The sequence below is a fragment of the Chaetodon auriga genome, chromosome 22, assembly GCF_051107435.1.
Source record: "Chaetodon auriga isolate fChaAug3 chromosome 22, fChaAug3.hap1, whole genome shotgun sequence".
Lineage (NCBI taxonomy): Eukaryota > Metazoa > Chordata > Actinopteri > Chaetodontiformes > Chaetodontidae > Chaetodon > Chaetodon auriga.
This window is the reverse complement of record NC_135095.1, coordinates 4,694,853-4,711,975: the sequence shown is the minus strand read 5'-3', so window position 1 is coordinate 4,711,975 and position 17,123 is coordinate 4,694,853. Positions and strand designations below refer to the sequence as shown.

Sequence of the window (17,123 nt, the reverse complement as noted above, 5' to 3'; positions counted from 1 at the left end):
GCCTCTTTGGTTTATGGTGCAGGAGGAAGAGGGCCTCACTCAAAAAGAGCATGAGGAAGAGCCATGTGGTTACAGTAGCTGTGCGCTCGGGGGCATACACGGAGCACTGACTACCACTGTAACTGCTTCAATACAACAGATTCAGCCCTTTATAACTAGCCACAGCCTACTTCCTTGTTTTGTGGTTGTGTGGTGTTTAGCTGTTTTGTGTGTCAGGTGATGTCTGTCTGAAAAACATGTTTAAAAGAGTTGTATTGTAGTGAAGATGCCTGATGGGGGTCCAAAGAGAGAGAAAAGTAGATGAAGGAAAGGAAGGAAAGAGGTGGATGGATGGATGGATGGATGGATGGATGGATGGATGGGTGGATGGGTGGATGGATGGGTGGATGGGTGGATGGATGGGTGGATGGGTGGGCGGGCACACAGCAAGAGGGAAAATCATGAGTGCTTTGAGGCTAAGATAAAAGCTGAGGGAGAGGGAATGAATTCCAGTGATGTGACAAATTTACAGAGCAGGACAACAAGAAAATTCACAAAAATAGGAAGAAGAAGAAAAAGAACAGGAAAGAGGAAAAGCACTCGAGAGAGAGAGAGAGAGAGAGAGAGAGAGAGAGAGAGAGGGAGGCTCGAATTCTCTCACATGCTCGGTCTCCCTGCCCTGTCTCCTCCCTTCAATGTTTAGTGTGTGCGGGAGAGACGGGGCTGAGCTCAGTGACTTGTCGTACCAGGTTTAGTCTGACCAAGAAGCGGTCGCGGCGACGGGATCGCCTCCCTCGGCTGACTGAGACACGGTACGCATTTCCTCTCTTTCTGCTAGCGAGCCTTAACACTGTCAAGTGTCAAAACAGGAAGCAGGAGTGGGCAGGTTAGCCTGTACGTCAGACTGAGCTCATGCTGTTGTACGGTCGCATTTGAAGCATGTTCTGGTAATAATCTGTTGTCATGCGGTGTTGCCATCAGACTTGTCTTTGTGATAAGGTTTCACACTTGGACACAGTCGACTGTGCTGTTTCCACTCCAGCTTGTTGTTTGCTCAGTATGTTGTCACTGAATGAAAGCCAAGGTTCACTGCCACGCTTCGCTAAGGGGCTGCATTTACAGCTAACGCAAATCATGCTGCTTCTATTAGAGTGGTGGATGCATGTATCTGACCCCGGGGGGGCTGCTGCTGGCTGAGAGCCAAAGCATGCATCTAGTCCGGGGGGTGGGGGGGTGGTGGTGGTCAGTGTCTGGTTGCTTGCAGTACCATTGAGTACATTATAGAAACATGATAGCTCCATAATGCAACGCTCTCAAATCCAATTAAAAGCCGAATACATGCAAGTACAGTTTTAAAAGAGTCACGTAAACTGAGAGCAAAAGATTTTTAATTTTGCAACCTAAACGTCTGACCGTGTGCGTGGCTCATTTGAATGAGGATAAATGAACCAATTATCTTTTGTTTGGGATGCAGTTACGTAACAACAGCTTTCTGGGAATTGTTGTGTTTTTGTTTTTCATGTTTTTTCCCCACAAAAGAGGCAGGAATCTTGGCTGCGGCACAGGGGTGCAGGCAGCTGGGCTGGATTGAGCGTAATCAGATTGATCGGCGAGGCCTGTGTTCATTCATTCTGCTCCAGGGTGTAACGGTACACAAAATTCACAGATCGGTATGTACCTCAGTTTCAGGGTCACGGCTCGGGATGTTTTTGGTAGATGTCATTTAGTTGTCTTCTAGTGTTAATTGTGAGATGAAAAAGGAGTGTTGTTACGTAATGAGCTCAACGGGCCTCACCTGCCGTGTTGGCAGCGCGTTTGGCGACACAGGAGACCGAACTGCAACTCGAGGCGAGATGTTTGTTTCTCGCTTTCAGTCTCTGTTTCAAAACCATTACACCCCTAATTCTGAACAGCTGCTGGAGTCTGGAGTTTAGCTCGACGCAACATTTTTGAACAGGCATTCAAATGGACGATGCACAGCAGACCACCAAAACACTTCTGTGGAATCATGAGCATTAGTTACAGCCTTGTGATCAGATTTAATTGGCTTTTTTTTTTTCCATTTCATTATTTAATCTGATATTGTGTTCATGTTGGCTGTCGAGTGGTGGAAGAAGTATTCAGATCCTTATCACAAGTAAAAGTTTAAGGGTTTTTTATGTTATTTACAACCAAGGTAACAGCCTTCAGTGAGGAAAACATCGATTGTATTCTGCCTTTAGCATTTCAGCTGTTATCTAGGAGCTCTTCAAGGGAAAGAGCTCTGCCTCCACCTCAAACCTGAATAAAGGAACAAGCACAGATGTTGTTTGGAGTCTGCATACACCTTAAACTCTTCAGAATGTAACAACATACTGCATTTCCAGCGTTAACCTCCAGCTGGACGCTTCAGCTGTCAAAACCCCCTAACAAGAAAGAAATCCAGCTGCGATCAGTCAGCGGTTGCATTTCCTCATTGTTCAGCCAATCCTCGATGGTGCTGTGAGGTTTACATTTCAGATGGCTAATGGCCAAGCTCACAGCTCTGCCATGCTGAGACTGGGCCAAACTGCATACTACACTGCCTTTGATCAATGGGTTGAGCATTATACTAGTATTCTAAAGGCCAGCTTATTCCCCCTTGTTAAAGTGTATTCACTGCACTGTTGTAAGGTGCTTTGAATGACAATAATCACAAAATAGCATTTCACTTCATTATTCTGTAGTTAAGCACTGTATTTAACCTCCCTCTCAACCACTTTCTTCAATATGGTGCCGACAGTTCCTCTTAAGATTTTATCCTATCGCCTCCGTGCTGTCCCTGAGCCCCGAGCCCCCCTGCAGTGATGAAACTGAGACTCCACTCTATGTGAGGCCCATGGACCCACCCAGCTACCCCCCACCTCCCCTGTTTTGAAGGCCGCCGTGCTGAAATGCTACAGTCTGATGAAACGCTACCTGCAGCCTGTGTGAGGTCGACCGTCACCCCCCCCCCCCCCGCCTCTCCGCTCCTTCCTCATTAAAGATGAAGCACGGGTGAGACACAATTGTACAAATTACCGATCCGAAAAGCAACAGGTGTGCTATTTTTTTTTTAGTCTGCTCGCCTCCTGGTCGCCTCTGAGGTGACACCATTATGTTTTAAGTTAGCAGGGGAGAGGGAGGATGTAAAGCAGCACCCCGTCGGGATTGCTCCTGTTTGCTCGAGTGTCAGAATATGCCCTGCTGCTGAGAATGATCTCTTTATGGATTTCCTGTCAGGCCATACAAGGATTCTGATTTCCTCCTCCACCTGTATCTGGAGGTATCTTGACATTTAATTGTAGCTCAGCGCCTCCCAGCACATTTTACATTGAAAAAGAAAAACCTATTTAGAGCCCTCAGCTGTAAAGTGAATTAATTCTAAGAAGGATGGACTGGTACACACTGTTCGCAGTGGAGATTATTTTTCAATACTAAGAAGAAAAAGATGCTTAAATTAAGTGAGCTTTCATGACCTCCAAGTCAGTAAAAGACTGTAGTGAAAAGTATTGAAAACTGCTTTGACACCTAAACTCACAGTATCTGCAAGTATGAATATGAATCTGCATAACTCTTGCATGCAACTATTGAAGTACAGATGTTCATACACCATCATTCTTCTTCCAGTTTTGCATATTTTAATTATATTCCTGCAGACCAGAGGTTGTCAAACCGTGAGGCACACCTCCCTGGGGGCAGGGTGGCATAGCGACAGGTGGGAGGCATGGAGGCAGTGGTACAGCGCAAGGTGCACTGGAACAAAAGTCAGACTCCTCTGAGTCATACCCCTGTCACATCTGAACACACAGACATGATACACATATTTTTAGTTTCAGTGTGACTTGCACTTCCTGTGTGTATCATTGTCTCTGTCAATCATTAATAAATGTCCATAAATCTACTTCAGCTCCTTAAGTCCAGAACTCACAGAAGAATCATCAGGTTTTTAAATGTTCTTAAATATCAAAGTAAACATTTGATAGCTGTCTGTACATCCATGGGTTCATTGACGACTGCTAATGGCTAATTCAGCGTACTTTTAATGGTGCCAAGTTGTCAAAATGTAAACAAAAATAGGCTAAGAATCAGGCTCAAAGCCCCACATTATAGGAACTGTAGCTCCAAGACTTGGATCATGATTATCCCTTAAATCAGGCATGTCCAAAGTCCGGCCCGGGGGCCAATTGCAGCCCCAACTTTCACACAGCCCGCAGCCTCTGTCATAAAATGTATTACTTGTGGCCCGCCATGCTGTCGACCAGAGTATGTAAATTACACATGTACACAGTGCAATTTTTTGTCACAAACGCTGCCCAGTACCACACATTTCCCAGCACTGCAGGAAATAATGGACACAGGGTAAATCCACAGGACAATATCAATGCGCAAACGAGGACGTATGCAGCAGACATCGCATCTCTGGCTGAGGAGTTTAAACAACGCTTTTGGGATTTTGCAGCTATTGAAAAGGAGATCATGCTTTTCCCCTCTCCCTTCTCCGTCGAGCCCAACGATGCTCCGGATCAGCTGCAGCTGGAGCTCATTGAGCTGCAGTGTGACAGCGAGTGGAACAGTCGGCACCAACAGCTCTCTCTTGTGAACTTTTACTGCCAGCTGGAAAAAAGGCAGATTTCAAGAGATTCAAACATTTGCTAAGAAAATGATGAGCTTGTTTGGCTCCACATGCTTGTGTGAGAAGACAGTCTGTTATGAACTTTAACAAGAACCGCGTGAGGACATGACTAAGTGACTCTCACCTGCCTGATATATTGCACATCCAAACCACTGCCTTTGAACCAGACCTGGCCTCTGTACTGCAGTCCAGATCTCAATATCACCCTTCACATTAGTGCGGGCAAGTTACTTGTTTTGGTCATCTGAGATGAATAAATTCTAAAATCTCAGTGAATTAAATTTGTTTTGTGTTTGTCAAAAGCACAGTATTAAATATATTTGGACACTGGGACTTTCGGCATTTTATGTTTTACACTTCATAATAAGATGACCAATAATGTGTAATATTTAAAATGAACCTGAGATATATTTCAGCTTCCTGGAAGTTTTTTTTTCTCAGACAGATTTCCCTAAATAGAAGAAAAATGATAAAAATAGGTGTGACAAAATCCATCGATGTTAACTTTTTTCAAGTTGACAAAGATAACGCCCCTTTCACGTTGTTCTCATGCTCCTGGAACACTGACAGTCTCATTTATTCATATGCAGATCTCATTGTCTGGGCACAGTTGTCTTGATTTTGTCTGTGTGTATTTTCTCTGTATTTTATGAATTGTTTCATACCTAACTGTGTGTACATGATGTGGGTGCGTTTGTGTTCATGTGAGTTTTTCATTGCACACCTTCTGAATGGAGCAGCACCATTAGCCTGCTTCCCACAGGAGTATTTTTGGGCTCACTGTCTGGCAGCACGCTGGTCAGGCTCCTCAGTGATCACACCTGTTCCGGAGCACAGTGGCAAAAGGCTCCCTGGACTTAACCAGATTTGGATTGCGGCAGTGGGCTCGGTGCCATTGTATCCCAGCAGTCATTGCACATCCATCGAATTCTGCCCGCACCTTTTGTGTCTGTTCACTGGTTATCTAAAGCCCAAAACCGCCCTAACAGGAAACAAATGGCAGGACTTTTTTCAGAGTTTGTCACTGGTCATGCTTAAAAAGTGATGATGACAAGTCAGGCCTGCTCAGCATCACTCTGGTTTGTAATTCCTCACCTGCTCTGCGTCTGCCTGTTTGCTTATTATCTGCGACACAGCCATTTGAATACATGAAACACCCGGAGACTTTCAGGCTGCTCATTCTGATAGATTGTAAGATTGTAGCCTCTTCCTGTCTGCCTACTTTACAAGTGACTGAATATCTTGGCTCTCACATCCTCACACTGAATAGTGTTTAGCACCTTGGCTCAGGTTTTACTTTGGACAGTATCTTGGCCGCCAGAGTCGCCCCTGGCCACACTCTCAGACGTTTTATTTACGAAGCGTGTTACAGCTCCACTCCAGTTGTAAATTATCCATTATATGGGCTGCTCCCAATATCAGCAGCTCATAGAGTCGCTCCCCGCCTGCCAGAACTCAGGCTTTAGCCGTGGACCCACCTCATGCTGACAGATGTGTCAATGCTTTGATGGATAAAGCCACTCTGACACTCCCAGACTGAGTGTTTTCACACTCAGCCAGTGCTGCAGAGGAGGATGGTTTGGGAGTTGGTGAAATGCAGTACCCTGGCAGTCTGACAAACGCTGTAGAAATGGCTTCTAAGTTTGCCGTTGCACAGGTGAGATGTGCAGTATCCTCAGTTTTACCTTGAGCTTTTGTTCCACTGCTCACTTTTCCTCAGTGAATACAATTTGGTATTTTGTATTCTATGACTTTGGGTTGTTTGTGACAACCATTTTCACTGGAAATTACAGATCAAATGAAATGTGAATAATCTGTTTAGTCTTTCATTATGGAGTGCTTTATATCAACTTGTGGATTTACGTGTTTGTGCTTTATGTGGCGTTGTTGGAGAGAGTGTTGAACCACATTAAGTCATTTGTCTGCCACTCAAATGAGTCTGAATAAGCTAGATTGATCACCGTCGCACTGATAACACTTATAGTCTTAGTTTCTTAAATGCATTTGAATGGAAACTAACGTGTCATGTTGATTCAGATCATGCAGTAGTTGGAGAAGCCCGCTGCTGGTTGTATTTAATATCTCCTTTGTACTGATGTGTTTAAACTGAACAGGTTAACAGAGGTAAAACTTTTGGCTCACATTTTTAATGCAGAATGCTAATTAACAGTCCGATTGCAAAACAACTACATGAAATACAGTGTTTGTGTAGAGGTCAGAAGATTAGCATTTAGCTTTCAGTTAATTTCTTATCATCTTAACTGGAGTTATATTTGTTCTCACGTGTGCTGTAGGTTATTCTTACACCTTTCCAGAACCCTAAATGCCTCCTTATTGCTGCCCTGTAACCAGCCGAAGCTGCTATCTGCCTTATTTTGATATCAGCAGTTTACAGTTCGCACTTCTCTTCATGCAAGAAATAAGGCTGGCTATTCACATCGCGTCGTGATTCAGATGATGGTTCTGCCTCTTAGAGAACTAGTCCTTTCAGAACAGTTAATCACCACTTACAGGATCAGGATGTGAGGCAAACTCTCTAGATCAGGACATCTGTAGAAGATAGCTTGTATCAGGTTGCTTAATTAAGGTGAGCGCAGAGCAGGCGCACATAATGAAACAAGATACCATCATGTGCTGTGGATTTCCTGGAAACAACAAAATGGTTGTTTTTAGTTCACTTGCAGTGGCCTTTACACATTCCAGGTACTTTTAGATGGAATTTTAGAATAAGAACAAACTTTTTCAAGCTCTTGGGAACAGTCAAAACACTGCACATTGATTTTCCTCTGTTCTAATATATTGCACACAGATAAACCCCAGTCATTAGCTTCAGCTGGGCTGTATAAACACTGCTGATGAATCCAGTGTCACAACAGCTGTTGTGAGAAACTTCATTAGAGTGTGTGGTAGGCGGGAGACTTTCCTAATAACCTTAAATGGTTGTTCATTCACTCCCAGGGCACGACCTCAGTAACAACACAAAGGCAAATCCCAATTTTACATTAACATGCTGAGAAGTTCATCAACATTGTTGTCCAGTGGTTGAACTTTGAGGGGCTCAGAGGCATTTCTGTGACACTGTTAAAGGTCGTTCATTGATGTGTGGATGGGAATTGGGTCACTGCAACAAAGAGGGGGAGATAGAATATTGAAGAGATCTTCACACATCACATTAGCTACAGTGAATGGAGACAAATGCACTCTTTTGTTTAAAGCTGCTCTTATGTTTTCATATTAACAATGGAGCAAATGACAAACCCACTGTGAAGGAGTGTTTTAGTGTCTTTCAGCTCATTGGTTTGGTTTTCCAGCCTGAAACTTTGTAGATTTGGTTCACTCTCAGTATACCAGCAGCTCAGATAAACCCACTTTACAGTAGGTGTCTCACACTGAAAAGCAGATAGATGAAGCTTTAAATCAAAGCTGCACAAATGTAGTGTTTATGTAAAGAATCAAATCACACGGAAGTTATTTCTGGTATTTAAGCTCAAGTTCAAGTTCTGCTGTGTGCGGTTTGAAAAGATACATGTAGGTGGAAGACGCATCCACACAGGGAACAAGGGATAGCTCACTGATTTGAGTAAGAACAGGATGTGAATCATTGATCTCAATCCAGCTGAACATTTAAGGGAAATTTTGGAGCAACTGAGTGAGACAGTTCTCATCAAAGCACCAAATAAGGGAACATCTTTTGAAGGAATGTTGAGTAGTGGTCCAGTAGTGATCAGAGACTCTATGACGAGGATCAATGAAACTGTTCTGGAGGATCATGGCGCTACAACTGCAACAACACAACTACTACTTCGACACCATGTTGGTTTTTCCTTTCATTTGTAACACATCTGTATCAGCAGCAGCAGTATGGTATGTTGAGAGGGAAGTTATGAAAGCATGATTCGCATTTTCCTACGCAAACAAAAACTGAATAAAATGCTAATGTTTGTAACCACATCGTCACTGGATTTCTAAGAATATACCGCCTCAGCGTCCGCTAAATAAATGGCTGCCAGTGATGACTCAGCTGTTCAGCAGCAGTCTGGCACCTAAAAAGATGTTGCTCTCTTTCTCTTTGACTCTCTTATACAAAGACGGGGTTGGAGGATTTTTTGAAATCAATATTTTTCAGATATTTGGAGGTTAACTACACAGGATGGCCCATTCTGTGTTAGACCAGCGTTTAGGTTTTGCCTTCATCAAAATGTGTTTTGATTCTAAGCTGAGTAAATGGCAAAAGGTGCCCTTCAGATATAGAAAAAAAGGGGAGGGGGGCTGCTGTTGTTACCTCTTCTTTCCCTGCTACTAAAAGGAAACTGGGTCAGGAATCTGCTGCGAGTGATGTTTAAACATTATGTAATATGTCATGGCATTTTATCCTGCGCAAGCACTCTTCATCTTTTCAGGGGCAGAGAGAACGTGCTGTGCTTAACGCTTGGAAGCTTTGAAGGAGATGCGGGTCATTTCTGTTAGTGTGCTTCAGTATCTGAATGAAACTGCATATCCACACACACAATATATATATATATATATCTACAGATGTTTGATAAAACATACTTCATTCAAACTTGACGGGAATGAAATTAAACTCACCTCTTTTTGGATCATTTTTCACTCTTCCACCAATCGCTATCAACTCTGGTTTGGTCGAAATAACCTCTTAATTCACTGAATCGGGAGAGGGCAGACATCAGAGAAGCAGCGGAGTGAAAACAGCATGTAGAGCTGGAATGTTTTCACATCTAACACAGGAATTGTTTTCACTCGACGTTATACCTGTAGGGATATGTCCAGGTAAAAAAACGTTTATTACCATGCAGCAGAAACCCTGCTCCCAGTGACAGGTAGTTGTGACGTAGCTTTGCTTGTGTGTCGGCGGTCAGAGCTAGCTTGTCTGCCCTGACTCGCTCGACTTTTAGCTCATCTTTGTTCTCCTTGAGGTGTTTTTCAATGTGTTTAGTCATAGTAGCTCTAGATGACATAACATACTCAGCCTCAAGTACTGAGCTAGCTCTTTGAATCCCTCGCCCTCTGCCACACTGATTGAGAGCATATGGCTCTCAATCATACGGCACACCAACTGGAGCACTGTCCTTGTCATCACTGCAGGATGTTGCCCCCCCCCCCAAAAAAAAACTCAGACAACAAAATGTCACCTTGTCTTAAAATACAGCTTTTTCTGTTTTCTATCTGAGAGACAACTAAACAGTCACACTACACTTTGAGATGATGATAGTACTGTTTTTGGTTTTTTTTTCTCACTTTGTTAATCCTGGGTAGGTTGTCTGGCATGCATGCAATGATACACACCGACACACACACTTAAAGCTGCTCAAACTAAACCTGAACAGTGCCGTGACACTGATGATGCACTAACTACAAGTTTATATGAATGCATTTGCAGTCAGTGTTGAATTATTGGCCTTAAATGACACATCTTTGCTGTTGTGTCCTTCATGGAAGACCAGACTACGCTTGGATCTGAACGTGTGAGCAGTCATTGTGAGTCTATTTGCTCTGAGTCATATCCTCTGACTTCGCCTTAGTCAAACACGTCAGGCAGAGGGTTGATCGCTGTCCTGTGCTGCAGCAGTACCTGCCGCGTCCAGCCTGGTTTTCTGTATTTTCAGTTGTTGACATTACTGCTGAGTATGACGGTCATACGTGCATGTCCTGGTGTCATTGATTGTTCATCTCTGGTTTATCTGAGATCTGCTGTTTGGTTTACGCTTCAATGAAAACTGACTCTACCTGCAGGTACTAAAAGTCCAACGGCTGTCTAAAAAAAGAACGGGGTTGTATTGGGCTGCTCACAAAGGCAGATGTAGATAGATTTTGTTAAAAGGAATAACACGATTGCCAGCTGTCATCTTTCCCAGTGTCTGTGATCAGACCTGCTGTGTGTGTGTGTGTGTGTGTGTGTGTGTGTGTGTGTGTGTGTGTGTGTGTGTGTGTGTGTGTGTGTGTGTGTGTGTGTGTGCCTGCTGCTTCACTAGTCACACAGCACAGCTTTGAAAGAGCTTTTTAAAATGACTGTGGATACTGAGGTTAGTGGTGGTGTTATTGTCACATTTTAATGGAAAATCGGTGAATAAAATGTTGCTATAATATATTAGATTTAATGAGAAATGTCCTGGCACTGTCTCATTTTCCATTCAACACTAGATCATCCTCGAAATGTAAGTTCAGGGTTGCATTTTCCCGCAGTTTAATAAAGTGTACAGGATGGTTTAATTCTGCAATGTAAAACACTGCAAGCTAGTTCAGCCTAAAGGAACATGCAGGTTCACTTTTTTACAAGAAGGGAGGAGCAGTGTATGCTGGGACAACACATTTTTTTCTTCAGGAAACTTAATTTGAAGAATTGAGAGAGCTCCGAGTGGTACATTCATTCCAATCATCATTTCAGGTCACTAGACCTCAAGAGAGTCTTCTTGCATCTGCACCTTACACTGTACAATTCATTCATTCATCTTCTATACCCGCGTATCCCTTTCGGGGTTGCGGGGGGCTGGAGCCTATCCCAGCTAGCAATGGGCGAGAGGCGGGGTACACCCTGAACCGGTCGCCAGCCGATCGCAGGGCAACATAGACAGACACACAGACAGACAACCATTCACACTCACACTCACACCTATGGACAATTTAGAGTCACCAATTAACCTAATGAGCATGTTTTTGGTCTGTGGGAGGAAGCTGGAGTGCCCGGAGAAAACCCACGCATGCACGGGAAGAACATGCAAACTTCACACAGAAAGGCCCTGCCCAACCCGGGGATCGAACCAGCGACCTCCTTGCTGTGAGGCACGCACCACCGTGCCGCTACACTGTACAGTTCCTCTTTCGAAAAGATTTTTGAAGACACAAACATAAAAGAAAGTGCACCAAAGTTTTACAAAGCATCAAGTAAACTGCAGCGTTGAATGAGTCAAACTTAAGGCAGAAAGGACCCCTTTGATTGCTCTGCCACCCATTTACATCCACACTCCCACCCCTGCACTCAAGTTACCCACCAGCCTCTACAGCTTGATTGTCAATTTATAGCCAAGAAAGCTTTTCAAATGCTAATATAGGCCCGCCGCATGTAGTGATCCAACTGTGCCTCTCATTACACCGCACCAATAAAACTCTTCTCGGGCTGCCTGTCACAATTTAGATTTTGTGCTGGTGACACTTGAGATTATTCATAGCCCTTCACTTTGTCTCTCTGTCAGTCTCTTCCCCACGCACTCATCTGCATCATTAATCAACACTAATCATCAGGTGAGGCTTCTATAAAGAGCATCCACGCTGCGTTCACACGTCAGTCTGTCCGTCAGGGAAGCTGCCGACAGCACCACTTGTTTTGGGATCAGATTTAGGCTGTAATAATTGATGGTGGCATTATTGTGCACACTGGGGGCAAAAAAAAAGATTGTTGGTTTGAACCGTTGGACTATTTAGGAAGGAACTATCGAGGAATCCAACCAGAATTCCAGACACGAACTCGTCTAACCTCCATTCCCCCGGTGACTGGAGGTCAGTGTTTTGCAACCCAGAGGGAGGGGCTTAAGTGTTATCTGTGCTTTCCCACTACAAGAATATGAGCTGAGCCAAGATTGAATTAGAAAACTACAGTGTTGATGCCTCTCCACAAAGCCTTGTTAATTGACCTCTGATGCTCGGTGACAGTTTCCTAATCCGTTCGCCTTATTGTTGTAAGCAGTTCTTAGTGTTGTCTATCCTCTCAGACAAGGATTCTAACCAATCAGAACATAGCAATTTGATTTCCCCTTCCTGATTAACTGAGCAGTATCCAATCAGTGGCATTGTTTTCTTTATCTTTCTCCTTACGTAGCTGCCTGTGGTAGTGTTTCGTCTGACTGGAGATCAGTGCAATCCGGCGTTGTTCCAGGTATGACTGTGACGTCGGTTCGCTCCACTATCCGCGGCAGCAGCACGGATTGCCTTCATGACTTAATTAGGATCTTATTAAATGAGCAGTTCCACGTAAACCTTTATGAGAGCCACGTCCTCCTGAGGATGGAGGGATTAGGAAAATCCTGTGATGTGTTGACATTTTGTGTGGCTGTGAGTGTAGTGAGCGTGGAGCCATGTTGAGCAAATGTGATTGGATTCTTTTTTTGCCAGTTGTAAAGTGCCCCCGCCCTCTGCTGTGCACAGGATCAGAGTTCAACATCTGACCAATAAGAGCTCCTATTGGTGCTCTTAGAGTTGCATTTAATACAGTTTTAGTTGGCACTAACAGATAGAAACTGTACATGGAAATGATTTCTATTAATACTTCTAATACACAATATTCAAAAAATGTCTAATATCAATATATATATATGTGTGTGTACATATATATATATATATATGTGTGTGTGTGTGTGTGTGTGTGTGTGTGTGTAGTGATCCCTCCATTTCATATTTTAAATAAGTCAAATTCTTGGGTTTACTCCCAAATACCTGTATAAACTAATGATGATAGTGGTGAATGTTAGCATGCTAACACGCTAAAATAAAATATTTAGCATAGTTAACATTACACCTGGTGCTATGAACATCAGCGTATTAGCATTGTCATTGTGGGAATGTTCCAGTGCATGGCTCTAGATTGAACTCTTTTTTTGGACATTTTATAGACTAAATGATTAGTTGAAAAAATAATCAGCAGATTATTAAATCATGAAAATAGTATTTTGTTGCCGAAATGTCTGTATTTCAATCTGCTGATTTGGTCAGATTCCATCTCATGAGAGACAAGACCACAGCACGGATATGTCAGTGCTGCTTTAGTTATTGTGGATGGATGAGATATAGTATTTACTCTTGTGAATTAGTATAAATGTGTGTGTAGAGTGGTAATGTCCTATCATTCTGTCCTCATGCATTATCCATTATCCTCCAGCTTATCTCTGCCATTGCTCCGATCTGTTGCAAGTTTTGTGTCAACTTATGTCCTCCGTTAACGTTTTGGTTAAACTAATGTCTGTTTTTTTTCTTTTGTTTTCTGTCTCTTGTCTCCTCTTTTTTTTATTGTGTGTCGTCCTGTGTGGCTGCGGCTTCTTCTACTGCTGCTGCTGCTGCTGCTGCTGTTGCCGATGCTGCCCGCTATCGCGCATCCTGCTGCACGCAAACCTACCACTGCCAACATCTGGTCAACAACACATGGTGGACGCCCCTCTTCCCTTCCCCTCCTTTAATCTTTATCCAAAATCTCTGACACACTTTTTTTCAATCCCTCTCGCTCTCTGTTCCTTGTTCTCTTTTTATCACTTTTTTATTTTTTTTTCTGTCTCTTGGACTTTTCTTTTTCTGCCTCCACCCTTTCCCCTGCTAGCACCATGCAGAGTTGAGAGAGCACCATGCCAACTCCGGTAAGCCAGTGACCTTTCAGGAGAAGGGCTAAGGGCAGTGCACACAGACATGGGATGGGCCAGGGCTGGTATTTAGGAGCAGATAGAACATAAGGGAGTGTGTGTGTGTTTTTCAAGTAGGCCAAAAAGCTAATAGTAATGGACCCATGTTGCACAATTTTCTCAGACATATGTGCTTATAAAAGTGTATTTTTCTATGTTCTTGTGTACTTTAACTGTTCTTAGGCTCCTAATAGTTACTTTGATTGCTCTGCCGGCACCTTTGTTTATTAGCAATGGTCTACCCATCAATAAACCATTAACTGCAGTTTGTCATGGGACAGAATATGCATAATGTCTCTTTGACGTAAATTTTGCTGCAGGCTTTTTTTGCATTTGCAGGTATTGCAAGCTGTATAGGCTGTCTGTCTGCAGCACCATTGCCTCCTTAAAAAAAACCCTCTCAAGTGTTTTTACCACCTGGTCTCTCTCTGCTGTCTTGGAGGTCTAGACCGTTAAACTCGTGCCTCGTCTCTGTGGTTCTTTATGAACTGTCCTGTTTGCTTCTGACACCCGTTTCTTGGGAAAGCGCGTCAGCATGTATGTGTGGTTCACCCAGACCCATGACAGCACACGTCCATGTAAATGTAGAGTACACATCCACAACGGCTCAGCTGCTGAACACACACTGCTGTCTGATAGGGTAGACAGGCACTGACATCACTGGATTATGATCTGGATTATATACTGCATTATCGTTGTCACCTTATGTGTTTGTTTGTGTGCATACCAGCATGCATAACCTGCCTGTTCTGCACAGCAGCTTGAGGGTACAGCCCAGCAGAGGGTTTAGAGGCTCACTAATTTGCCACATTAAAGTTAAAAGCCGTGCCCCCACTGAATTTTTAATTGAGCTAAGAATTAAAATAACTTTTTAGCATGAATTGCAAATCTGTGCAAAGCTATAAAAACCAGTCGATTCCCACACTGTATCTTAAAAACAAGCAGAGCACCGCTGTGTTAGCCCCACATAATATCTAATCTGTCTTCACTTGGGGGAAGCAGTTTCTGTTCTAAATGTGTCTCAACTTGATAAACGCAAGAGGTTTCACATCCGAAATTATTTCAAATCTCATACTCAGATGTGAGCTGTGCTGGATTTATATGATGCTAATAAGGAGCCGCCATGTAACAACATTAGGGAGTGTCCACTTCAGGACAGATAAAACTCGTTTTTAATGACATCCATTTGTTTTGATGTTCTGCCAAGCAAAGCTGCTCCCATTGTCTGGGAACATGCGTGCTTGCTCCATTAGCACCATGTAAACAAGGTGGAGTGATGGCAGAGAAGGACACGTATTGAGGTTATCAGCACTCATGAAACGCCTTTTTTCAGTCATAAGAAGTGGATGAGAACAAATGTTACGAGACAGAATGCTGCACTGCGAGCTGCTCCACAAGAGGGCTGCGTGCAGACGTCCTGTGATCTGAAGCAAGATGGCAGCATGTCTCCATTGTCCTTCCCTTTCATCGCTTGTCCTGCTCTCTTCCTCTCCGCCTGTAGCTGCCGTAGTGTGCGGTGATGACACCGTCCTTCTGACCCCAGGCAGGATGAGCCAGCGCCAGGTGAAGGAGCGGGACAAGGAGAGGGAGAAGGAGGCGGGCCTCCAAACGCCCAACAGGGAGCACGTCGCCACCCCCTCCACCCTCAGCCCAGGGGTCAGCTACAGCCACGGTAAGATACGCACTTCCTTTCTAGCTTTGGTTTGAACAGTATTATATGAGCGCCGTCGTTTATTATGGATGATCACCGAGAAAACTTCCTCCATATTTACATTTTGCCACGGTAAATTGAACGTAATGGACATCTCCGCAGCCTGCTCAACGCTCTCTTAGTTCCGCTTTGTAACAGAAATACTTTTCTGACTCACAAAATAATGTTAATAGCTTCTACTTCTGTGCCTTTGCTTCTGCATGAAGCCATTGTTAATTAAATCCAACCACTTACTGCAGACCTTTCCCATTAAAGTGAAACTGTGTTTTAAGTGAAACAAGAAATAACACATTCGCCGTCTCACAGATGAAAAGTTAAACTCATGAATCATGAAACACGCTCTGGCTCAGATCGGTACAGTCAGCAGTTATGCTGCTACAATTGCTACAAACACACACTTGCTCAACACAGACCTGCATTACATATATGCTGAGCCTCTTAACTCTTATAATCCTCCTGTCTTTGTCTTTCTTTTCTTTGGTTTTAAGATAATGCTTTAAGACAATTAAAAGCCAGTGAGAGTGGACATTTCTAGCTCGAGGCCAGCTGTTGGTGTTATGTTTAGCCTTTACCTTTGCCAGACACTCCTTTGAGAAGCGATGACTCATACTTGTTGAGTGGATCTCGGCCTGCTTGCAGCCATATACCTGTGGGATGAGCAGGTTTATATCAAGGCAAACATAAATAAATGCAAATAAGCAGCTGTGCTCTGTGATGCATCATAAAAAACCAGACCATGTTAGCTGCCTGATCCTCACATTTGATGTTTTTCTCTAAAAGCTTGTGTTATCTTCAACCCTTCAGCCTGGTCATTTCAAGTGGAATTGTGTTTTATTGGCACTCATTGTGGTCTAATGATATTCACGCTACGGGAAATCCCTAGACCTCAGATTAGGAATAAATCAAATAGAAGATGTGTAGTAAAACTGTCCAGAAATAAGCTCAAGGGTAAATTGGACTGAGGTCTTACATCACCCATCATCCTGCCTGGACTGTGCTCTTATGTTACAGCACCCTCTTGTGGATTCTCTGCTGTAACTGCAGTGAAATGCAATACTTTGGTGGATGTAGGGTTTTCTGTTTTTTTTTAAGATAGACAGTTCTGTTTCCTGTGATGGGCAGAACAAGAATCTTATTTCACACAATCTAATATTAAATTAGATGAACACTGTTTGGCTGCTACTGATCAGTTTCCACCAGTTTCATGGTCTGTCAGTATCATATGTCACAAGCTTTGAGCGCTGCTGGTTTTGATGAACCATGGGAATGTTGCAGGTTTGCTCTTATATCAATTCTCACGTAAAATTGCATATGCATGACCCAGTGTGTCACGCACATGCAAGCTGGGTCAGAGTGTAATTTCAAACACGTGACTCATCAATGCTCAAACGTTTCTTTTATG

At 43.4% G+C, this 17,123-nt stretch overlaps 1 protein-coding gene across 12 annotated transcripts in view; it reads left to right on the top strand.

The window, feature by feature from the left end:
• The window catches only part of osbpl8 (oxysterol binding protein-like 8), a 76,749-nt gene that overhangs the window by 26,946 nt on the left and 32,680 nt on the right, over positions 1–17,123 (top strand). For 5 of the 12 annotated variants that reach the window (XM_076721652.1, XM_076721651.1, XM_076721654.1 and 2 more), the window contains 2 exons: positions 13,932–13,968; positions 15,512–15,682. In XM_076721652.1, coding sequence (XP_076577767.1) covers positions 13,932–13,968; positions 15,512–15,682 — 208 coding nt within the window. Of the gene's footprint in view, positions 1–710; positions 792–13,931; positions 13,969–15,511; positions 15,683–17,123 lie in introns of those variants that run through there. The other 7 variants (XM_076721659.1, XM_076721658.1, XM_076721663.1 and 4 more) reach the window with 4 other exon arrangements.